This window comes from Lichenostomus cassidix, chromosome 4 (genome assembly GCF_008360975.1).
Source record: "Lichenostomus cassidix isolate B80296 chromosome 4, HeHo_3.0, whole genome shotgun sequence".
In the NCBI taxonomy this organism is placed as follows: domain Eukaryota; kingdom Metazoa; phylum Chordata; class Aves; order Passeriformes; family Meliphagidae; genus Lichenostomus; species Lichenostomus cassidix.
In genome coordinates, this window is record NC_139484.1 from 20381620 (window position 1) to 20406921 (window position 25302).

Genomic DNA, 25302 nt, shown 5'->3' on the forward strand with positions numbered 1-25302 from the left:
AAAAACCCAACCCCACAGCAAACCCCAGAGTCTTTCCCAATGGCCAGCCAAGTCAAACAGCATGAGGCAGCCAGCTGGGGTTTGCTGCTCAGCCTAAACCAGATATAGGCAAGGCAAATACTTCAATCACAGTTCCAACCCCACAGCACCAGAAGCACGGCACTGTCACATGTCCTCAGCAGGCACAAGAGACAGCTTGTGGTGCACAGCTCTCTCTGCTGCTCACCTGTAGTAATAAGGGTGCTTCTTTCCATCGCTGCCCTCGGCCGTGACGGCGCTGACGATGTCCTCGGTGTCGGTGCTCACCAGCTTCACAGAGTGCACAGTCAGGTGCTGGTTCAGGTTAGCACGGCACTTAGCAGCATAGGGGCACAAGTGGCATTTGTATTTTCTCTCTTCTGAAAAGAGGAGCAGAAAGATGTGAGTGTACACCTCAGTTTGAAGCCAGCTGCTTTGAAAGCTGCCAGTAACCAAGTGTGCATTCCTTTGGGTTTCTCCAAGCGGCTTTCAGGATGAGGTACTTTGGAAGCTCGACATTTTAGAAGTTTATAGGAGTTCACAGCAATTACTCAGAAAAAAACCCAACTAATTTGAAGGTAGTTTAGGACAAGCTTTTTTTCATTTGCTCTACCATTTATAGTCAGATAATGTAAAACTTTATAAACTGGAAAACTGGGGCAACTGCTGTTCTGGGAGCTGCAGCAAAGCCAGTGGAGAGACAGGTCAATAGTCTACAACTACTTCCTTTACCCAGCATCTTCTGTTTGATTTTTGGGCTTAGTTACTGTTGAGGTTGCCCATGTGATCACTTGCAGAGAGCTGATAGTTGATGATTTTGTATTAAAATCTGAGGACAGGAAGAAAGGAAATACTGCATATCATTAGTCCAGCTCCAAACATAAACTAATGAAAAAGCTCACTTAAAGAACAGTTGAAAAAATTAAACAAATTCATCATGAGTTTCTGATGCGTCACAACTTTAAGCATTCCTCTTTTTTATTTTAAATTAAACATTTCTAGATCCTAGCAGCATAGCTTTTGTGCATGCGCCAGGCTGCGTTTTCCAAAGGGTTGATTAAAATAACCAAACATTACATCAGCTTTTACAACCTTTTCCTTTGAGGACCTGCTGCTCTAAATTTGAAATATAATGCTACAAGTGTTAGGGGAAAGGCATTCCATAAGGCAGCTTAGGACTAAGGAAACCCCACTAGACCATGGTGCATCTGAACCTTTTCAGGATGGCTCAACATACGCTGCCATTATAGCAACACGATTTCTCAGCACTATATGGGAAATTCTTGCTTTCAAGTGTTATTTTGTGCAGTGCACCCCAGCAGGCTGACAGAGTGCATCTTCCATATAAAAACTCTCTTTGTCCCAGCTGATTTGAAGCTGATTCACTTTAAGAAAGTTGGTATGTTGTAGAATAACCCCTGTTCCTCTCAGAACTGTATGATGAGAGCAAAGATGAATGAGTTATTCAATCTTTTCAGTTGCACAGACCTAAAACACCAAGGCCAAATCTTTTGTTGTTCAGTGACATTTAAAAAGTTCATCAGGTGAATGATGTTTCTGTCCAAAATAACCCCAAATCCATCAAAAAAAAAAGCTGTGCCTTCTCTTCAAAACTCCATTACCAAGCTTGGTTACCAGTTGGTGTTTATAGTCCGGTGTGCTGGAACCTGGACAAACCCGAATTGACAGGTTTTGTAAGGAGAAATTACACATAAGCTTCAAAGAAATAAAGCCACTCTGACACTGTGTCCTGTTCCTGCGCTCAGCTCTGCTCCAAGAGAGCCCAGGATGGCTCTCACACATTCCTCTCCTTACCTTTTTTCTCCTCCCTAAAACAAGCCACACGGAATTCCTGAATGCTGTAACAACCACCCACCAAGCCCTGCCTTACCTGTGTGCAGCGAGAGATGTCGGGACAGCGTCTGCTGGCGACCAAACACTTTTCCACACACATCACAGGGAAACAGCTGGTCATTAAATTTCCAAGATGGCAATCCATTTCCCACCTCCAGCCCCAGCTTTTCTGTTTCTGTTCCAAAAACCACATAAAGTCACATCTTAAGAACTCTGAAGACTTGCAGATTTCATTCATAGAGCCCTGTAGGCGTCATATAAAATGCAGCACTTCGGCTGCGTGCTGTGTGATCTGGCACATGAGTTCATTTGAAAAGGAAACTCCCAATGCTGGGAAGGAATTGAATCTTTCATACAGCATCTTTCATGCACACTCTAAAGCAGAACACTGTGCCAAAGTGTTCTGGACATAGGCACAGCCAAAGAGTTAAACCAGGTCATGTACAGAGAGAAAGTCAAAGAGTGAGCAGGGCAACCATTAACTTCTAATTATGGTTTTGTGGAACAACCACTCCCGTGGCTTTTTTAATCACCCACCTTTGCCTGGTGCATGAAGAAGCCTGGTCTGAGATGGTGGTCTAACATTGGATTATTACTCATGGCTGAAGAAAGATTTCCAGATACTTTATTTTCTACTGAGGCAAGAATTTTTGCTCCATAGAATCATAGGATCATTTAGGTATGAAAATACCTCTAAGATCAAGTCCAACCATTAACCTAACACCACCAGGTCCTCCACTAAACCATGTCCTAAAGTGCCACAGCTACATGTACATGAGCTGTCTGACTCTGAAGACCAGAACACTGTTCAGACAAACATTAAAACAAGGGCACACAGCACACCAGTATGTGGCTGGCATCAAAGGTAAACTCTACCAGCACTGCTGTCCTGCCATCAAAATCCCCAGCAGCTTAGAGGGCCATCCATTGAAAAACTGTGACCCAGAGTGAGCTATTGTCTTTTAGTAAGTGGTTTTAATTATTTCAGGAACAGAGAGAGTCTGCAATACAGAAAAAAGAAACCCCACAGAGCACAGATATGAAGACACTTTGTAAGGAAGTCAAGAGAAAGAGACTGGGAATGAAGAAAAGGAAAAAAGGTACACAATGCTTCAAGAAGTTGAAAGCATGGCCAGTTTTGATTTAGACAGAATGGAGCAAAAAGCAGCTAGAGACTGGGGAAAGCAGTGTACTACTTAAATCAATAAGAGAAACAGCATCAGCAAGTCTTGAGTAAAAAAAATACTCTGTGCACAGGTCCTGTTCCCTGAGGAGAAAGGACTGCTGTTGCTAGAGGTGCACAGAATTTCAAGGGTACTCTGCAGCTTTCCAAACACAACAGGCAGCAGTGAGGGGGCTTGGTGTAAGACTTGCAGTTCCACTGGAATGAAAAATGCCATTGGTAGAGCATCTTTCTCCAAACCAACACCACCTCTGGGACTGCTGCCCAGAACAAGCTCCACCAGTGCATTTGCACATGCCCTGATGGAGGAAAACAACTTGGCTGGGATTTTCAGGTAAACGGGGGAAGAGGAGCTGGAGTCAGGAGTTCAAAAACATTGTAGTGAGCATAATTTAACATTGTGGAGGTTGGAACAAACAGCAAAATCTTCATCCCATGAAGACGAAGCACTGAGGAATAACCACCCCCCCTGCACTGGCAGCCCATCACTGACAGTCATCTACCACTGCAGACGTGGCTGCCATGGTTGAGAGAGTCTCTCTCTCTTTCAGAGAGAGTTTTTCAGACAACTCCACTGTGGCTTAGGCAAAGAGCTGTCAAATACTGTATTTAATTTAAGCAATAATAAAAGCAATGCCTCATTTGGGGCAGAGAGTCCACACAGCAATCTCAGCAAATTTAGGGCTGGCCATACTTGCCAGCCCCCTCTCCACTGCTGTTACATTCTCCTGTGACCCTATAATATGTACAGTATTCACACCAGAGGAATTCTGAGCCACCTCTGAGTGCTACCATCCAACAACACATTTTTGTTAAAAGAATTTTTAGTTAGAAAACAAGTTCTGCCTATTCAAAATAGTAATTTTGTGAAATTAAAGACCCCCCCCTCCCCTAAGGGCTGTAAGTGACCCATAACCTCCAAAAACTTCAATAAAGAAGGATTCTTTTTATTACTATCCTTGAGCTCCAAACAATGGAAAAATCTGACTCTTTGGTAGTGCTACAGATGTTTCAGCAGAGCTTTTTGAGTACATAATCAAAACAGTGCTTCAAATGAGGAAAATAGTAATAATTATAAGAGAAGGTCACAAGGGTGTAGGTTGCTTCAATATGGTCACAACAGAAATGAATTAATTGGGACACATACCAAACAAGCAGGCTCAATTAAGTAAATAAGTCTCTTAACAATTCACTTCAGTATTAGTCATCAGCCCTCTTTTATCTCTTAAGAAAAAGAAATATAATAGTCTCTTCTCTATGAAGGATTGTCCTGGGAAGCTCATGGGAAGCTGGAAAAATAGCAGCTTTCTGATTATCTCAAGCTGGTGACAGCCAGTCCCTTGCAAAACAGCTGCATATTTTTCATTGATGCAAAAGAGGACACTGAGGTGTTTTGAAAGTACTTCTGTTTACTTTAAAGATTTATTTCTGGAGTCTTAACTACAGTGCTTCTTTCTTCTTTTTTGACTGAATCTTCCCTCTGCAGCAAAGCTTTTTCTATTTAGCAGCTTCTTAGCTTGTTCATGGCAAACCAGAGCTGGTCTCTTGCAACAGGAGCCTCAGCACTTTGTGCAAGATTTCTCAGCTCCAAGGAAAACCACCTCCTTCCACCCATCTTACCCTCTGGGCAAGCTTTGACTGTATCCTGGAAACTGAAGCTTTGTGTCCATACTGAGGTCCAGGAATCTTCCCAGAACATGCCAAGTACCTGACCTTGCCAGTGACCTGAAAAGTCATGTGAGTCAACTTCCACATTCAATCCTTGGGCTCTGGCTCTAATTATTGCCAGGGAATGGTGTTTTCTGTGAAGTGAGAACAGGCCCAGTGACTCCAAGACCATAACACTGGGCTGTGCACAGCATTCTCTGTGCATCCCAAAGCCCTTCTCCAAGGCAGTCAGGATTGTTATCCTTTAAGAACACCTTACACAGCAACAAGATAGACTGAGATCAACTAATGTTAAATAATAAATCACACTGTTGTGAAAAATGTCTAACAGAAATCCATCTTTCACCACGACATCCCCTATACTAAAATGAAGAGGAAAACAAAAAGAGAGAAAAAAAGAGACTTGATACAATATTTCTGCTTTAAATGAATACTCCACAGCAAATTCCAAAATTCCTATGTTAGAAAACTATACATGACAAAATTATGTTGAAATTATTAAGTAATAGACTGCATTTCTGTATGAGTTTGGGAGTATAAAATAAAATATGCTCAGTAAAATGAAAGGCCTCCACATTCTCCAGTACAACATTAAAAAGAAACAGAAGGATTAAGACTCAGGATATTACAAGGCTAGTGATAAAATTATTTTGAAGTAAGTTTGCTTAGAACTTCTAAGAGCTAAGAATCTTGTGTAAAGGTAAAACTTAATTAAATATAGGGAAATACATCTTTATGGACACCTTTCTTGCCCCTGTGCATCACCTGGCATCACTCCCCTTCTAGCCACATGTCACCTTCATAATGAGGAGCTGTGTAAAGCTGATCATCCAAGAAGGGGTTAGGAACTGCCACCATCTCTATTTTCTCTGAGGTGAGGACATCAGCTGCAGAAACATTGTTCTGTGCCTCCTCTTTCCCCTCCAGATAGATTGCCTTTCTGGCAAACAAAGTGCTGCAGCTTGAAAGATTCACTATTCACCCCTTTCCTAAGGTGTTGGGCATAGTTCTGAACATGTATGTATTTTCAGTTTTCACATTTAGTCATTAATTTTTTCCTCTTCCTCTCCAACTGGTGATAACAATACAAAATGTGTATTAACCACCCCTTCTGAAAAGTCTTAACCCTGACTTTTGTCAAGATATGCTTGGAGAGAGGACACCATATCTGGCTGAAGCTGTAATTGAAGAGGAGGACAGGGCATGACCTGAATACATAAGTGACTGTCCAGAGTCACCCAATCAGCCTTGTGACTGCTGGTAGCTGTCAGGCACAAGAACTTCCCAGGGACTGGCTTTGGACTCTGACACTTTGATTACTTATTTTCTTTTACTTTGATGTATTTTGCAATTACTGCTTCACAGTGCTTCATTCTACATTATGCTTTGATATGCTGTTCAATGCCATGCCCAACTTTATACTAGCAATGGAAAGAATGAAACCACTATATAAGTGAAAAAGACAAACCTAAGAAAACAAACAAAAAGTGTGCTGAAGTGTCATTCAAAGAAGATAAATTTATATTTATAACCTTTGCTGGTTTCCTGTCTGCTCTCACATCCTATAACTCACTTAAACAGCTGCTTCTCTGTTTAATCTTCACACCTCCATAGACCTTGGAGGCAACCAAATCCACAAGGGCAGATCCTTATGGTGAGATGGAATCCCATAGATATAAATTAAATAGATTGTTCTTTGCAATAAGTATTCCTTAAAGAGATGGAAGTGAGAGGTGCTGATAAGTCTTAACAAGGAAGGTCAAAATTCATTTTCTCCCCATTCTTCTGGAAGTGTATGTCATAGTTATATTTTGGGTTATTCAGACAGCTTGACATCACACAGATGGTCAAGGAGAAACCAGGTAAGTAATTCTGAAAATGAAATGAACAGAATCCTGTGACAATAGAGAGTTGTGGTTAGATTATTTCCAATAAATCCTGCTTGCAGGCTGAATGCCACGAAGGAAACAAGTCAGATGTCTGGAAGATCTGGAGACAGAAGAGCCGCCCAGGGTGAGGCTGAGAGCTAAGAGGGAGAGACAGCCAAACTCTGGACAGGAGGTGAACTGGGAAAAGGTAGATGGCAGCTGATATGGCAGAAGAGGAAAGGAGGAAGCATGTGGTACCTCCCTCCTCACACTCCAGGGGATAAAAGCTGATGTGAAAAATTCAAGATGCAGACGGAAGCTCCCATGGAAGAGTGCATCTAAAAAATTCCACCAAACCAGAAAATTAATAAACTGACTAAGAAACAGTGCTTGACAAGGTAGCCAGGGTTCTGTGAGCTTTATGGCAAGAGGATGAGCATTACTGTGCAGATATCCAACATCAAGGCATCTCAGTTTGCTCTGAAAGACTTGGGATGTGAAACAGTCATCAGGTAACTTTTGGCTGCTTCCAGCCTGAGCTGAATTGCTGCTTTTTCCATTGAGACCTGTCAAGTACCCCTCATTTACCCAAGAGGTAAATACACTGCATGTAGCTCGACAGGAATGCCACAGAAGCTTGCTCCATTTGTAAGGTTATTTCTGTTTGCTTATGTCTAAAAGACAAAAACTTCAAGAAATTATTTATTCAGAAACAAGGTATTAAGGTCAGGTAATCATGCAAACATTGCTTTAAAAACATTTATTTGCTCAAAGAAATTTTCTTTCCTTCTTCTGTCTGCATTTATCTATCTTATTATACTGTCTTCCTACTTTCTGCAGTGTTCCCATCATCAAAGATGCATTTTATTGCTTTAGAGTCTTCCTTTTACATGTTCATCCATCACCTCTGGCAAGCACACTGTATTTAAAAATTGAGAACTCCTTTTATGAAATATATAATTAAGGCTCTGTTGCAAGCTTGTTTGCCAAAAGCCTGTGAAAAGTTCCCAAGCTCAAAAATATATTGACTCTACGAAATTGCAGTGCTCCAAATACGATATATCTTACTCCCTTTCCAACTTGCTTCCACAAAGGTTTTATTTGTAGGACCAGAATTCTTATTTCTAGTAAGTCAGGTAAAATAAACAGTGGAATCCTTCCAGGTACTGTAGTTCCTGAGTAAGATATGCCTCTCAGATAAGGTATCAGTGATCCTGACTGATCCTGCTGTCTTCATTTGTCACCCCCTACATCACAGCATCCTGTCTGGTCTTGGTTTAGGGTGTATCTTTAACTGTGAGCAGACTCATCCACTATTAACTGAGATAAGCAATTGCTTTCTAGGCATAATGCTTTTCCATGTTCCCCACAAAAATAAAAAGAAGATAGAAAACTCTAGTTCCACATGTGAGAGGGTCATGTCTTTTTTGTACCATAAGCTCCAAAAATCTGCACATAATCAATCTGAATGACAGAACAAATGCACAGAGGAAGCAGAAAAAGTCTCCAAATAAAATCTTTACCAATTAATGATCTTATTTTTTTCCTCAAAGGCTTTACAAACGTTTAACGTTATTATGGAGCGTGGTAAAAAGCAGTAATGTTATGTGAATTTAAATTCCTTGATATGGAAGAAAGTAGAACCCAAGTGATTTTATGTATCAGCAGCACAGTGCTTAAGCTGCTCTTTCTGAAAACAGCAATCATCAAAGTTGGAAATGCTTCAATAAAGTGCTTGCACAGCTCACCAAAAGAAACATTAATATTGTGCACAAAAAGTATTCCAAGTGCAAACAATAGGCAGCAACACTTAAGGTCACTGAGAAACAATAAAGATGTCAGGGTTTGGGAAAAGAATAAAAACAGGTAAAAGACGAACTTTAAACTTGACTCCATAGAGAAACCTGGGGGGGTAAAGTGAAGCACCCTTCACTGCTAAGACTGAGCCCATTGCTCAAAAATGGACAGTCAGAAGCAGGGTGAGAAAGAGCAAAGACAAGGTCAGGACAACACTGACTTTAAAACACAAAGCCACTGCCCACCTTCCACCTTTGCATCAAAACTCACACCTATTTCCACTTCACTTTTACAAGAGAAGACTTTTGAGCAAACCATGAGATACCTTGTCATAACCTTCATCTGCATTATAAAGCTCTGAGATTTGCTTTTGTTCTCTGCATTAAGCTCAAAACTTAAGAAACAACCAAGTATAAAAAAAAATACAGTTTGTGTAAATTCTGTGCAAGGTGGCTGAAGTTACAGATTTTTAAGGAACCCTAAAGCTACAATAATGTTGCAGACATTTCTTGAAAATTATTTTTACAATATGTACGTAATGGCATCAATTTGAGGATAATGCTGGACAACAGCCTCTATTTCCCCCAGCCTGTATTACCCACTGTACTGCTTTAGCATAAAGCATAAACAGGACTGTCTTGTGGTAACTGCATTCCTTACACAAGAAAGAACAGAACAATGTAAAATTCACAACAGATGCAAAGTAAGGCCCTCCCCAAGCTGTGAACTTGCTGGCCAAGAAGCAGCATGGGAGAGTCCCTTTATCTCACTCTATGGGCTCCAGGAGCTCCTCCACCATTCACAGTTTTCACAGGGAAAATCAGCTTGGTTTCATGACTGCAGATGAGGTAATGCAATATGGCCCAGACAGAAAATGGCTTATTTTTTCTTCATTGAGGGTGCTGAGACACTTCAAGAAAGGTGAAGGAAGCACCAGCAAATCCACTCCCCCAAAGCATTTTTAAAAGTTTTACCTGATTATTGCTAGCCAAGAACAACTGAGCCTTTCAGCACAAAGGGCTCTATCACCATTACTACTTCTTTTTGCTTGTTGAGAAATAACAGCTAAAGTTAAATCCTGCACCCATTGTCACAGGAAAAACCTGGTAATGTGCTCTCTTATCTTTGCATATTAGATTTTACTTAATTTCCTCCTCAAAATGTCTTCATGACCACAGTAAGATGTGCCATGATGAACTCACTTAAGTTTCCTCTCACTCATTCCCAAACAGGTGGAGCTCACATTTTCTCAAGCATTTACTCTGCTTGTAACACTTTTTTTGGGTGCTACAACACTGAGTTCATATGAACTTACACAAGTATCATTTGCTCCCCTTGCTATTTTTAAACCAAAATTAATTCATTTGAATAATGTCAAGAGGTTTCTCTTTTAATTTCTTTCCTACGATTCCGCTTAATACACACTTCCAAGAAACCCTTTTAAAAATCACTCAAATATTTGTGCACACATTAGGACCATTTTGGGGCATGTACAAATTTTTCCTTTTTTTCTTCTGTTTTTGTCACTGAGACAATTTCTGCTTACAAGTCCACAGGAAATAGGGGGTTTTCTTTCCTAAAGAGAATGTAATAAACACACCTAGGACACTTTGCAGAGGCTAACACCAATAGTTCCCATCCAGAATTCAGATACAAATGAAGACAAATTGGCCTTTAAATTATATTTTTCTTTTCAGCTTTCTGCCTCCTTTTGAGTGAAGCAAAGTCTTCTGTAGAAGAAGCTGGTGACCAGAAACCCCAGCGGGAGAATGCAAAATAAAGCCCCAAGTGCAGGCAGAGTCCCTGAGCTGACTGAATTAACGCAAAATAATCAACACTGGATGAACAAGTAGCTACAAACATTTGGCCAGACCCACCTTTCCCAAGGTGCTTGTGATTGCTCCTGTAAAAGAAAATGTTCTTGCTGCTTTTATTGCAGGTTCCTCAAGCGAAAAGCACTGAATCTGCCATTTCCTTGAGGCCTTTAACTCACTCTTTAAGACACTCACATCTCTCCTTGCTCTCTCTCCTGTCACCAGCACATGCATCTACCAGTAAACCACCCCCTCCTGCTGCATAATTCTCCCATCTGCCTTCTGCTCAGGGTGCATTTGCAGCGCACCAGTGAGCACCATGACTTCCCCAAACTCAACTAAAACACCCAGCAACAAATTAGGGCAAATTTGTACTCTGATTGAAACTGCTGTAGAAGAAAAAAACCCCCAAAGTTGTCCTCACCTTTGCTTAGATTATATTTGAACAACAGTCTTTATGTCATCTATCCATCTGTCCAAACTGCTGATGAATTTTGCATTTAATTTAGTCAGGCAGGCAAATATTTTAGAAGACAAACTTGTACAAGGTAGGATAGGTGAGGACTGGAGAGTCCCAAGGTAGCTCTAAAAAGAAATGTCAGGAGTGATGTGTTCCAATTCCTTTTGCAGAGCGAGAAAAGTAATTTTAAAACCTGTCTTTCTATTTCATGTTGAGCTTGTATTTGGAAAAGTTTCATCTTCAGGAAACAATCTGATGCAGTGCTGATGTTTACATTTACAAAAGATGCTGATATTAGGAAAGACAAAAGAGGATATGAAACTAGAGATAGGTTTGAATAGGATGCAGATTCTAAACCACAGCATGCTGAGTATCTATAAGCCAAATGCCTCATCTATCAAATCTCTCTCAGGAGGTTGTTCAATCACCACTATAGCTTTGCTACTGAATTTATATCCCAGAATGAGAGCTGGAAGGGACCCCAGGAGGCCAGCTTGTCTCTCCCTCACTCAGAGGCACATCAGCCACTCACCAAACCTACCCATCAGTCCCAACAAGGGCTTTTCTTACTTATTTTTTTGGAAAAAACCCTCCTGTGACAGGGGCTCCACAGCCTCTTCTGACAGTTGTGGCAGTGCAAAAACACCCCACTGCTAGAAAGTTTTACTTGATCTTCAATCTTCTCTGCTGCTATTTAAGACTGTTATTCCTTATTCTGCTCACAGGAACACAGGCAAGGTTTATTATATTCCTCTTAAAGCTGTCATTTTCCATATCTTAATGCCATTATCATATCACACCTCTTTTGTTCTCCAGACTAAATAAATTGGTAAAATTCTTCAGACTTCATGCACAGCTCATGTGTTCTAAACCTCTGACCACCACTGTCTCCTCCACATGGTTCTTGGATTACAGAGCCCAAAATTGAATTCAGGGCTCCAGCTGCAGAGCACAATTACCACATGTGCCTTACAGACAACATTCCTGACATCTCATCTGTATGTTTGTCCTTTCTGCAATGCCAGCTCTACACATGGTTTCTGACCAACTCCAATCCAGATCCCTGCCTTAAGCTGGATTGCCTGGGCATTCATCCCTCCCCTTTCTTATGGCACTCACCATTCCCTCAGGCACAGAACATGGATCTCACTGCACTGGCTGCTATTTTTCAGCCTCTTTCTGCAATTCCTCAAGGTAAGACTGAACTCTGGTTCTGTCCTCCCAAGTGCTTATGGACCTCCTTGCAAGGTGTCACCCAGACATTTAACAAACATCTGTTCTCCTCCATCATCCACAACGTTCATTATAGGACTGATAAATACCAGAGCAAGCACAGCCTCTTGCAGAACACATGTGGTCCCTGGGGTTTCACAGCTACACTTCACCACTCAGAGTTCTACCTATCCTGGGTTTCCCTTCTTACTATGAGCACATTGTGGGAGACAACATCAAAAGCTTCACTCAACCCCAGAGGTCATTAACTATTGTTAGACTTCTTTCCATATGCATTTCCAAGTTGGTTACAGTTGTCCTTCCTGAAGCCAGCAGGTGTTATTTTGCTGTTTTCCCTTTTTCCTTTCCCAAAACCAACATTCTTCCACTTCTTGGTCATTCTTCCCTCAAGCTGTCTTCTGTCACTTTCATCAAAAAACAGCTCCCAGGAACTTGCTGGGCAGCCCTGTGTTGTTCCAAATTCACTTCCCAGAAGAACACATGGTAGACAAAGTCCCACATTTCTCACTGAGTACTTCCAATGACTGTAGCTGCTCAGAAAACCCTTCTCAAATTTGACCTCCACTTGTGTTATCTAGTTAAGAATATTTATAGCAACAATTATTTTACTTCTAAAAAAATTACTTTCTATTAACTATTAGAGACTTGGGAAGCTTATGATGATAAGTTAAATAGTAAGAGTTGCCAAAATAATAAGAAATGTCAAAACTTGCCCTGCTTGAAAGGGTAAAAAAATCCGAATGCTAAGTTTTATTTTTCCATGTGGGATAAAACTGTTAGATTTGGCCATTTTTGCTCTGGATTTGAAGCTGATGATATTTCTTAACAGCTTTTGGTTTGCTGGGTTTAATGACTGTGATCGAGTTTGGGTTTATTCTAAATGAAAAAAAGAAGGTATTTTTTTCTGAGTGAAATTACTTTGCTTTTCTGTCCTTTACCATAAGTTGATTGTGCTCTAGAAGGAACAAACATAAAAGAGAAATGAAATTTAAAAAAGGAGTATTTTTGCTTGTATGAGAGCACTGCACAGTATTAGAGGGAAAATAAAATTTATCCAGCACAAAGGCAGCCCACAATAAAACAAGAAACACAAGCTTTCAGATAGATGTCAAGTGCCTTTCAAGGCAGCCATTATACATGGACCTCAATGTGTGTCTTTCTGTTTGTTTTAATTAACACCTTTCATCTTGAAGGTCCTGTAAAAAATTGGCAAAATAATCAGTGCAGTGACTTCACAGGGAAAGGAAACGAACTCTATGTGCCCACAGCAATTAGTGCAAAGTTCTGCTATTTAGGCTGTATTGAGAGACTGGCCAATTCACCAGGAGTTTCCTGGGTTTCTCAAAAGGATATGATCACATTCCCTGCCCAACAAATACTGATTGTTAAGAAAAACTAAGGCATGTACAATGATGCATGTGTTGCACATTTCACTTGTCCTGTTTTAGCCAGAGAACACCCCGTGCACGCTTGAGCAAGAGGCCATTTGCTGATTTGAAATGGTTTGTTCTGCATAATAAAGGTATTTTCAGCTCTGAAAGGGACTCTGCTACTTATGAAAACTGTGTGGCTGCTCAGGACACAGCATCTATTGCTGCACCACAGATCTGCACCACACATGCAGAAGATGCAAACCTGCTTGGCAGCAGACCCAGAAACACTGTAATCACTTGAAGCCGCCTCAGTTCTGATCCCATGGAATGAACCAGAAACACAGGAGCCTCTTCTCAATGGCTGTGGTGCAAAGTGGTTGTCAAGGCAGCTGGGTGCACAGGGAGAGAAGGCTGCACCCAGGCAGACGGTCATGGGAATCTGACAGGATTCGAGAGATGCAAAACGTGCCAGAGCCACTATCAGGCAGTTTAGCACTGAATTATGTTGAACAAATTCTGCAAAATCTGTCTTGCTTTGGAGAACTCTGCCAAGCACAGCCCACTTCTACAGCAGTGCAACTATCTCACCTTCCTAGAATCACTTTCCACAAGTTGCCAGCTATCTGTCTCCTGCTGTCAGACTGCAGAGAGCCACCTTGGTGGCTGGCAGTCCCTGGCCTTCCAGAGAGCCCACAGCAGTCACCTGTACCCACAAGAAATTCTTTTTGCGTGACGAATTAGCATCTTGGAGATAGGAGATCTACGAGATAACTAAAATCAGTTACTCTAATCAATCTGCCACTCTGTCACAAAAAAAACTTTCCTACCATCCTACCCTGACAAATCCAGCTGTCAGCCAAGCTGGATTTGTCAGGGGGACACCTCTCCAGTATCCTTTTCCATGCATCTGCATGGATTTCTTACACAAACACACACATGTACACCCATGTTTACACACACACACACACACACACACACACACACACACACTCAGACACTCACAAAAAGAAAAGCATTTGGTTGAATGTTACTCCCAGGGAAGTACCAGAAGAAGAAGAAAATTAAAAGGGTGCTTTTGAGGACTGAGAGAAGCAGACCTTGCACAGCGTAGGGAGTACCTACAATTGTGCTCTGCAGGCAGCAATGACTGTGTGGTAGCCACTTCCAGCACCACTTTCACCAAGCACATTTCACAGGAACACTAAGACAGAAATGAACAGCAGGACCAAGTGCCTGATGGAACATGCCTTGGTAGTGAATTAAGTGCCACTCTCACTTTTCTACCCTGACAGGAAGCCAATAGGGGTCAGGGACTCTCATCATCAGGAGACTGAAGGGGGTATCTAATGTCTTGGATGGGCAGAGCTCATAACTCAGACCAAAACTGAAAGCAGATAAATTGATCATAAGCACTAATAATGGGATAAAGCAAGGGGGGGAAAAAGCACTACATAAGTCAATTCACATGCACGTTCATTCCCCCCTGCAATTACACTGGCAGTAAAAATTGCTGTTCCGTCACAGGGACGGAAACAGCTGCCAGGATCTTGAAATATTCTTTCAGACTTTCAAAAAAGCCTAAAGTCCAGCAAACATGATTAAGAAAATGAAGCATCTGCCATACACGGAGAGGCTGAGAGAGCTAGGACTGCTTAGCCTGAAAAAAAGGTGACTTGGTGGGACCTTTTCAATGTGGATAAATACCTGAAATGAGGGAATAAGAAGATCAAGTCAGGCTCTTCTTAGTAATGCCAGTGGAGAGGAGGCAAGGGCACAAATTAAAATACGGGAAAATACATTTAAACATAAGAAAACCATTTTTCTTATAGTGAGCAAGGTCAAACACTGGCACAGGGTGCTCAGAGATTGCCCAGAGTCTCCATTCCTGGAGATATTCAGAACCTGACTGGACATAGCCTTAAGCAACAAGATGACTCTGCTCTGAGAAAGGGCCTGGAACTAGACTTCACACCTCAATCGTTCTGTGATTATCTCAAAAATAATAATCCACAGGTTCTGCTGTCCTGAATAAATTGAAAATCAATTGCTTGTAATCATACTCTTAAGCCCAGGCTTTCATATACAAATTCTAACATTTGAACATTTGAAGAAAGCCTTCCTACAGTAAATAGGATTACCCACACTGTGGAGTTAGAAGCTTTTTGGCAGATGTAAGCAAACAACTGTAAGGAGGTGTGAATCATTCTAATTAACTCCATGGGTACATAGCTGGGAAGCTACACAAGGGCAGATGAAATGCCAACATTTCCTCGCTGATCACTTCAATGGAAATCCCCAGGGTCTGTGTGTTTCACAGTCCCCTAAGGTCTAAGGGTGACAGGCTGTGACAGAAGTGGCAATGGTCCTCTACACACAAATCAAACCCTCAAGGCATCCCATCATTTCTGCAATGTGCTTACAGTGGTGTCAGGGTGATGACCCAAAATTCAGAGCTGGTTGCTGTAGACGGTTGCCGAAGTTTAGCTTGCTGCAGAGCACAGGAAACCAGCATGAAGCACAAATACTGCCAGAAGATGGTGGATATGAATGAGCACATCTGCAGGTTGGACCAAAAGAGCTCTTGCTATCTACCTTCTAGATGCTTTGAGTCAGAGAAAATTACAACACCAAGAGGTATATTGACCTTAAAGCATCCTTAAAAAGGAATTAGGCAGGAAGACACATGGAAACTCATACTAAAGAATATGATATCTGCACAACACCACCAGCTTGATTATTTATTATATTCAAGCTAAAATTCTAAACCCTCAGGAGGTATTTTCCAGCTACAGTAACAGAAGAAAGTAAACAAAATTAAGTGTGCTCATGGGCATGCCAGTCTCACAGGAATGCTGAAATTTCACGTGGTGTAAGGATACAGCCTCCCTTCACCCTGCTCACATCCCACACGGGTGTTGGTAGTGCTGTGCTGCAGAATGTGCAAAGATAAGGCCCTGGGAGTAGGCTGGTTTTCACCTTTTAGTATTCTTGAAGTTACAGTGGAATTACTGCTTTAGAGAAAAGGACACTGTGAGTATGGAGAAACCTGTACTGCAGAATAGTCCTGGAGTTCCAAACATACTGGGATCTGTTACACATACTACTTTAGTTCAATAAAAATAAAAATGGACTAATCCCACTAATTATATCATCAATAAAAGAAAACTGACACTACCAAAATGCAAAATTTTTGCACTGGGTTTCCAAATTTCTGCTGAACTAAGCATCATGCTACTGATTCTGGACAATCCTAAGGAGGAAGCATGGCCTGTTGGTAACCTGCCAGGTCAGTACAGAGTGTGGACACACATGGAAGAAGAGGCTCTGATGCATTTCAAAAAAGTACTGGAGCACAGAAGCCTTACTGGATTTATTTCACTGAAACAAACCAACAACCAGTAAATATAGCTGTGGCAAAATTTAAAAAGAGAGAGCTATTCCTGGACTACAACTTCCCAAGTCCTACGTCCTCCAGTTCCAAAAGTTTATTTTAGCCATGTGAAATTCATTTACCACAATCAAAATTACTGTGTTGCAAGTAATACTAAATTCTCACAAAAAGATGGATTTTTAAAAAATTTAATCCACAACAGATGTGATTGTTTCAATATTTGACACTGTCAATGCAAATGAAGGAGAATACCAGGTCCTTGGTGAACCGGAGAGAAAAGAATGAAATATTATTATACTACACACAGATATCCATGGAGAAAAAATACTCCTAAAAAGCCATGGCTGGAGTTTTCACCAATATTAATGAACCATCCAGAAAAGGAAAAGCGAATATCACTCATCTGGCTTCCATGAAGGCAGGTTTGATTTACAGAATGAGTCAATGAGATGGTGGAAAACTATTAAAGCACATTAAAGACTGACTAGGGGTCAGGAACAGCAGCATAAGATCAAATTCTTAATTTATCCAGTGATCTGAACTGAACTATATAGTCTGACATAAACTAAACTATTCTGTCAAAAGAAGAATCTTATAAAACAGAAGATGAAAATATCCTTTTAAAGTGACTGTTTGAAATAAAAAAATTTAATTGCTTCTCCCTACCTTTTGCTAGATTAGAAGAAGCCATATTCTTATAGGGGGCAGCTGAAATTACTGAATTGTTTTGGATATGACTTGGTATTAGATATTACTTTGGTAGTATAGTAATTTTTGAGAAAAAAAAAATGTTTTGTGGACACCAAAACTATTTGATTGCCATTTTTGAGTAAAAATGAAGTTATGTGGACCGTAAGACTAATACAGAAAAGTGCAATATAATAATATGGTTATTAACATTGAAAATACCTTAAAAGTAAGAGAAGCAATTCCCCAAATCTAACAAGTAAATTTGAACTATATGCCCTAGGAAACTCCTGTCTTCCCTTCTGAGTGTATTAGGAATCCACCACAGATTTTCAGGGAGATACTATGACTTCTGTGGGTCTGGTGAGATTTCATTGTTATTTCCTTGAGCTGTTGGAGATTTCATTGTTATTTCCTTGGGTACCAGAATTAAAAGCTTCCATATGAGAATCAACTCTCCTGCCTGTGATAGTGCTGCTGATCAGGAATACTCCACCTTTTTTTTTCTCAGGCCAAATCCATCACAATATCATTATTTATTTAGGGTTATTTTCCTCTCCACTAAATGCCCTGATCAGTGCATTGCTTTCACACATCTTTTAATATTCTTTCCTACTTATTTCATACTCCTTGGGGATCTTATCTACTCAATGCCCTACAAAGAGTGCTCTTCCACTTAAATATCCTATTTTGCAATTTTCTCATAAGCTAGCTATAAAATGAAGTGGTTTGCACTGAGGGGACCACTAAGCTTCAGTCTCAAGGACTGAACTTTGCACCCTTTGTACTTAAAAATCCTCTTTAATAGCTTCAACACACACACAAAAAAACCCAGCCAAAACCAAACCAACCCAAACAAACCAGAATTGCATTAATGAAAGCAATATCAATATGCAGAAATTTCAGAGTACTAAAGAAATAATCTCGAGAGCTAGAATAACAAGTGAAACAATTCAAATTACAAGGTCATGTGCCTAGAGTGTAGGAACAAGAATTTCTGTTGCATGCTGAAATCATCAGCTGCAATTATAAAGGAAAAGAAAAACAAGTTGCTATTTGACTAGCAAGAGAGACACCAGCGTGTTGTAGTTACAAAGGCTGTGATTAATCAGGAGAGGCATTTCCAATATGCACACAGAAGATTGCAGGCTGCTGAAAAAGTCAGTGGCAAAACCACCTATAAAAAAGCACATATAGTTCTGACTACTCATATTTGCAGAAATTAATGTCCCCTAAACAGAGGCAGAAAAAGGCTAGGAAATGGAAACCCTACCATACTAAAAGACACTAAAAGACACTGGCTGGCTTACTCTCCCAAAATGAAGGCTGGATTTGAGGAATGTAAGATGGCACATCAGATGGTGAACATTGCAAGGGAGAAGAATGTTCAAAGTGGCAGGACAGCACTGGTGAAACAACAAAAGTAGAACTTGCTGTGAATAAATGCAGGCTGGAAAGAGAAAGGTCCCACCTCCTCAAAGGGGTGAGTTTCTGAAACAGCATCCTCATACAAATAATAAGGATGATGGGGTTTAGGATGGAGCCTGGTAATGAATAAGATTACATAATGTTGTTACCTAGTATAGAAAAGAATTGAATCTGACACATGAAATATCTTACTGTCCTATGTTCCTGTCACTTTTCCCCCAATTCCTCTGCAGCTAGGGTGCCAAAAAGTCTGCAGACACAAAGTTGGCAGGAGTCTGGGGATGCAGGCACCCACTTTGGTGCTCACTTGAAAAGAGGCAACTGCACACGTGAGGTTCCACCAGAGCCACTGGACTGGGTATTTTCTATCATTTTCTTGTGCTGCTCTTTTCTACTTCTTACTGGCCTGTTTCAGGGATGGAGTAACCCAAAACAAATCTCAAGTGAAAGCATTTTTAGGTGGGAGACCACACACACACTTCCACAGCACTTTCTGTAACATTTTCTGTAGGCTTTTCACAATGGTTTGTTTCTGTTCCTTAATGCAGCTCTTTAAAGGGATAGAATGTTTTCAGAGCCACCCATAGCACTGCGTAGGCTATTTCTTCTCGCAAGGCTGAAACTAGTAGGAAATTCACCTGTGGGTATTCTGCTGTTCCTTTACATGGATATAATAGTTGCGATTGATTAAAAATTTAAATCACATTCTTGGTGCTACTGTGAAGTTCAGACCAAAGAATTTGTTAAGAAGCTGAGAAAAAACAACATATTTGGAACGATAAGAGTTGTTCCAAAAATAAAAATGTAGCAGAAACTGGCATTTTAAGATTTTCAGTATGCATGCTACTATTATATATCAGAGTCTTATAACCACAGAGCAATATGTATTATAATACACAGACCCATCAAGGTTCCACAAAAGATATTATGGAGCAGCACAAACATAAAAAACCAGTTCCTCAGAAGCCATTCTAACACTCCAGGATGATCTAACCTACTATATACTTTACATCTTTTAAGCAGAAGATCAAACATGTCACCAAAACCCACCCCCACTTCTAGTGGCCTCACTTAAGATGAAGTCTTAGAGAGAATTAAAATTCTTATGCATTTATCTTGGGATGATGTAAGGGTCTTGCTGCTAGAGGCCATGTCCTCTGAGGTATCCAGCCCTGCCCGAGGAGTCTGTGAATTCTCATCTTTCATCTGGGCATATGAATATTCCATGTTATGCCAAGGTCAAAAGCCAGCACAGAAAGTGCTAACCTGGTTTACATTTTAATACTTAAAAGCATCACACCTGGTCTGATTCTCCTCACCCAGAGTTACAGAATCCACTGCTTCCTCGTGGAAGTGTGTCTGTGCCCAGCCTGGAGACCCTTGTCCTTATGCTACAATTTTTTTTCTTCCTGCTATGCATATTTACCCTTAGACAGCATCTAGCTCTTACCCTCATCTGCCACTTCACAAGCTGTCAAATGACTATTCAAGCATTAAAAAAAATGAAGGGTCTGTTAAGTTGTAAATTAAATGACAGTCTATAGCTGAAAATTAGCAGTAACGTGCCCAAAAGTTTATTGATTGCTAAGAAAAGGTGAATAACCCCCCCTACAGCTGACTGTGTAATTACTGACCTTTAGAACCCCAGAGCTATTAATTTAAGAACAGATAGCAGTGAAGTAGCAAACGAGTTATTTTGCAGCAGGACAGTGAAGGCAAGTATCAAGTTTTGCATGTGTTCAGTGCGACCTTGAATAGTATTATTACATGCTTGTATTTTCCATTTTAATGCAGAATATAGCCCAAGCTACATCTGGACATAAAATGCCTGTCAACTAGTTCAGAAAATCAGTGGGAAAGCACCCACAGGTACTGAGGCCTTTCAGTACATTTGAAGAACTCCACATCCTTCCAGAAAGTTTCTAAATTACTGTTAAAGGCAGGAAAATTGTATTGCCAAGCTCGGCCAGCCTGGTACATGTACTGCAAACATTTCATCTCTCCTCCAGGAGATGAAGATGGAAATGGCCAGGAGAAATAGCAGACAGTAATTCAGCATCAGTGCAGTGGGAGACACACACCTACACACACAAAGCCCCTCACCTCTATTGATATTGCTAAATTTAATCTGTTATAGACCATTGCACAATTCATAGAAATAGCAGCCTAAAGACTATTAATACAAATGCTTCAGCAGTATTTAATTTTTCTCTTTTTTTTCTAAATAATAAGCACCTATTATAACAGAGAAATAGTTGTCTTTTGACAAAGCAAACTGTATTTTAAGAGCATTGGTCAGGTGGTGGATTTCACAGTAAGAGAATTTTACAAATAGCTATTAACTGGAAGTAATGGAAAAAGGTATCTGACCTGGTGCAGACGTCCTTCCATGAAGAGTAGTTTCATTAGGCAGGAGATCTTTTGAGTTGGAAGTGAATGGTGATTGTCTAAATGTGTCTTCAGAAAAGAAAGGGCTATAGGAAAAAACAAGATGCCTTTTTTTAAAGAAAACAGCAGTTAACAGAAGAAGTAAATATGAATTTTGACCCCAACACCTTAATATTGTAAGAAATACCATCTTCTTAAAAAGCTTCTTCCACTTAGAGAATTCATGCTGAAAAACAGGCAAACCATAAGGCAGCATGCTTTGGCAAAATTGCATTTCAGAGTGAAAACTGAAGATTTTACAAGAGGCTTTTAACTACAATTCAACATCTTATATTTGCCATATCACAATACAATATGGATCACTAAAATTAACACTTCAAAATTTGTTTTCTATTTTCATATCCGGAGAGGGCAATCAGGAAAGGTAAAAGATACTATTTAATAACCTGAAGCATACACTAGTTATCTTTAAATCAGAACTTTTCAAATATTATTTTAAGATGCTAAATAGTTCTATTCTGACATGGTATTCCATGAATTAAATTAACTCAATGAGTTTGATTTTTAAAGCAGGAAACAATTAACAAATTGAATGGGTGCATCCTGAAGAGTATTAAGCACAAAAATTATCAGCTATGTGACTCCAAAAAGAATATTTTGCTTTAGTTTTAATTAAGAGGCAGAAAAAAGTTAATTTCAATAGTGAAATGGCATCTCTGTCAAAGTATTTGTTTTCTGCTCAAAGATCATAACAGAAACAGGAATTCCTTGTCTGCAGTAGAGACAGACATCAGTAAGAGGTACATAAAAAAAATCAAAATGGAAAACTACAGACTTTCTTGGAAAACTGTTTTCTAAAGCGGTGTATTCCATCTGCATGCAAACTATCAATTTCTTCTAAGCAAAATATGAATTACTTTAAATCTGATCTCTCCTAGATTGAGAATCCTTAACAAGTAGTGTACAGTGGATGTTTTAAAGGTGCAGGACATGAGGCCAGACCATTTCTGCAGCCTGTTCTTACTCAGTAAAAAACCTAAGAATCTTTCCAGGATAAAGGACCTACTATGAGGTCTTACGAAGCATTGCACAGTGGGCAGTCCATGCTCAAAGTATGTGTCAGCTGCACCAAGCTGACCTCACCAGTCCAGATACCCAAAGTTTCTGTCTAAAAGACATCACTTGCCTGTGTTTTCCCCCGAGCACTTTTTCTGCAGAGTGAACAAGGTGTCTCCACCAAGTCACTTGTAGTCAGATCACTTCTACCTCAGGGAAACTTGTCGATAATTAGTAAACTTAATTGTGAAACACTTTTGGCAACCACATTGTTTTACTTTCCCATTAATTTTTTTGACATTATTCCTTTTGTGCTGTTCCATATGTGACAGTTAATGGGATATTTCGGTATTTCTACAAAAGTTTGAACACATCCATAAGCAGTCGACGTTAGGTTGTGCTGAAGGGGAAGGCGTGAAGTTGCCCCAAACCTGAACCGTTTGGTGAATGCCAATAGCTGAACAATGCAGAATATTCCAGGAAACAAGTGACCAGGATAAACCAAAACAGCTCCAACCCACATATGCAAAACTTAACTTCTTCCAAGACTCACACTCCCACTCAGGGGTGACATAATATGAAACAGACTGACACTGTGTAAAAATACGGCATGATTTATTGCAACATTCCTCTCACTGGTTTAATAATAATTTGAAAGAAAAACAGCAATAAAAAATGTTTCATTACTGTTGTAACTCTTCAAAATCTTGTAATCCACTCAGGTTTCCATGTTGGCTTTCCTGCTTGTGCCTTAGATTCAGTCACTGGGACACTGCTCATTGTTGGCTCTAAGCAACATGGATGGTGCAGGGTTTATCTATCCCAGGTTAGGCCATAGATCATGAGCAGGTTGCTGTTGAAGGCTGCATTGTGTCATATCCCAAGGATCTCCCTCTCCTCCACTGGCCTCTGGTGAATTACAGTACCATCCTTGATACCTCTTTTCTGCCTTCCTCTACAATGGCAGCTGAGGCTCTTCAGCGGTGGCCCTATTATTATTGCTATTTCAGCAGATATGTCCTCCAATTCCCAGTGCAAACAATGGAGGGAGGAACTCCTGCTTCGTGGTAATAAATTACACACATTGTCCTCAATCACTGTGCAAAGTCCTTTCTGATGAAGATTAAGCTTTAGGATTTTTTATTTTTCCTCTGGCTGCACTTTTCCAGTTTCATGGTTACACAGTTCTCTAGATGAAAGAAACTTAACTTGGCATCTTATGCTGCCGTACTCACTTCCAGAGCACTTGCTTCTCCACTTTCTGTCTTCTTATCACAGATGGCAGGCTCTACCATCTCACTCAGCCATTGAACTGTGAGGAATCCTTGCCAGTTCTGGCTGCTTAAGCAAAGTCATATGGAAGTATATGCTGGCAAAGTCCAGGAATACTCACAGGAGGAATAGCAACAGATAGGTGACAGTTAGAAATGTTAATAAGGAATAAGACAGCAAAACGTGCTTGTGTTCCCCATCTTGCCAGGGTTTGCCGATTTAAGCCTCTCCAATGACACAACTAATTCTTTCTGCTCCCCAGCTACTCACAGGTGGACAACACTGACCTCACCTTGGCTCTCTGCAGCTGTCAGCACATTTCACACAGCAATTGTGATTCAAATGCCTTTCTGTCACTACTCCAGATGTGGGTTGGTGAGCCAAACTGCAACACCACATGTTTTCTTAATGCAGTCCAAGTGCCTCTATCCTCCACTGGCTGCTCCATCACATTCTATTTTTGAGAAGGCGTCATACCCTTACCAGTAAAGACTTCCAGCTGTTTATTTGGTTTGGGGTGGGTTGTTTTTTTTTGGGTTTTTTTTTTTTTTTGGCAAGGTCTTTCGAGTCAATCTGTTTGAACTCGCAGGATTTAGTAGACTGACTCACCTCCCCTCTTAGGAAGCTCTCCTCATTAATGTCTTCTTCTGTTGATAAACAGGCAAGATAAGAAAAGCACCCAGAAAAACGGAACCAGGCACTCAGCATTTCATGTCCTGATGGGTAGCAGCCACTCTAAGGACATCCCAGTAAAGTTCAGCACAAGTTTGACAACAGCCAACTGTGCTACCCTCTTAAAAGTTGGCAGCCAGAAGAAGGGCAAGTTATCTTTGAACTGTCCTCAACCTTTCCAATTGGAATTATCTTTGATAGATCCAAAAGTAGCTCTGGATTCTCACACCAGTCCTGCTGGTAATATCATGAGACACTGAAATCTATTTTCAACTATTTGTCAGCCCCTCCCTACAAGCACACCCTGGATGGTTAATGAGTAGTTGGACAATATGTGCATTTATCTCTCTATCTCAGGCTTATGCTTTTCCAGTAGCACAGAAAGGCTGTGCAGGCTGCATATCCAACAAATTCCCACACTAGCAAATATGGAAGCATTCACTGTAACCAGAAGCTAAAAGCTCAATTGAATTATCTTTCAACTTGTAACATCAAAAAGTCCCTAATGTACATTTACTGAGCCAGTCAGTTTATTAAAAACAAGTTATTTACGGCAGCTACCATGAATGAATTGGATAGGCCTAGAAATTTAAGTACAATATATTTTAGAGATCTTCTCTTTGCAACTGAAATGCTTTTCCATTCTGTCTGGACAAAGCTGTTTTAAGTTAGCACTCAGAACTTCTCTGAAGGGACTGCAGAGGCAGGAAGCTCTTACTCTCTCTTTGAATGAACTCTTCATCACTTCAGTGTGCTCAGTCTTCTCCAACCTATCCACAATAATCAGGGAACTTTCAGGCAGGAAATAAATGTAACCTTGCCTATTCCTCACAAGGGCTCCTAAATCTTTACCAATTCCAGCTACCACCTACTGCATAAGAGCTCTGAATTTTCCCATGGGGACACCTCACCTTGCTGCTCATGGATATGTAAACATCTTGTTCCCAGTCACAGTACTGTAAAGTGCGTATTTCTTTAACGGCACAGGTTACAATAGGATCATGTTTTTAATTCCTGCTTAGTTTAAATAATTGTAGTAATGTGAGTGTAATTTTAAATAAACGTTTTGTTAGCACTGCCTTACAGTCAGACTTTTAAAAATTCATCTCTAGAATGTATTGAGATGACAGAAATACTAAA

The 25302-nt window shown here is 40.4% G+C and overlaps 1 protein-coding gene across 10 annotated transcripts in view; it reads right to left on the minus strand.

The window, feature by feature from the left end:
• The window catches only part of ZNF827 (zinc finger protein 827), a 124920-nt gene that overhangs the window by 11708 nt on the left and 87910 nt on the right, over positions 1-25302 (minus strand). For all 10 annotated transcript variants that reach the window (XR_014851622.1, XR_014851623.1, XM_085058176.1 and 7 more), the window contains 3 exons: positions 21145-21248; positions 1910-2047; positions 227-398 (listed from right to left, as the gene is read on the minus strand). Coding sequence is in view for 8 of the 10 variants with exons in the window: in XM_085058176.1 (XP_084914302.1) it covers positions 227-398; positions 1910-2047; positions 21145-21248 (414 nt within the window). In the remaining 2 variants the exon portion in view is untranslated. The remainder of the gene's footprint in view (positions 1-226; positions 399-1909; positions 2048-21144; positions 21249-25302) is intronic.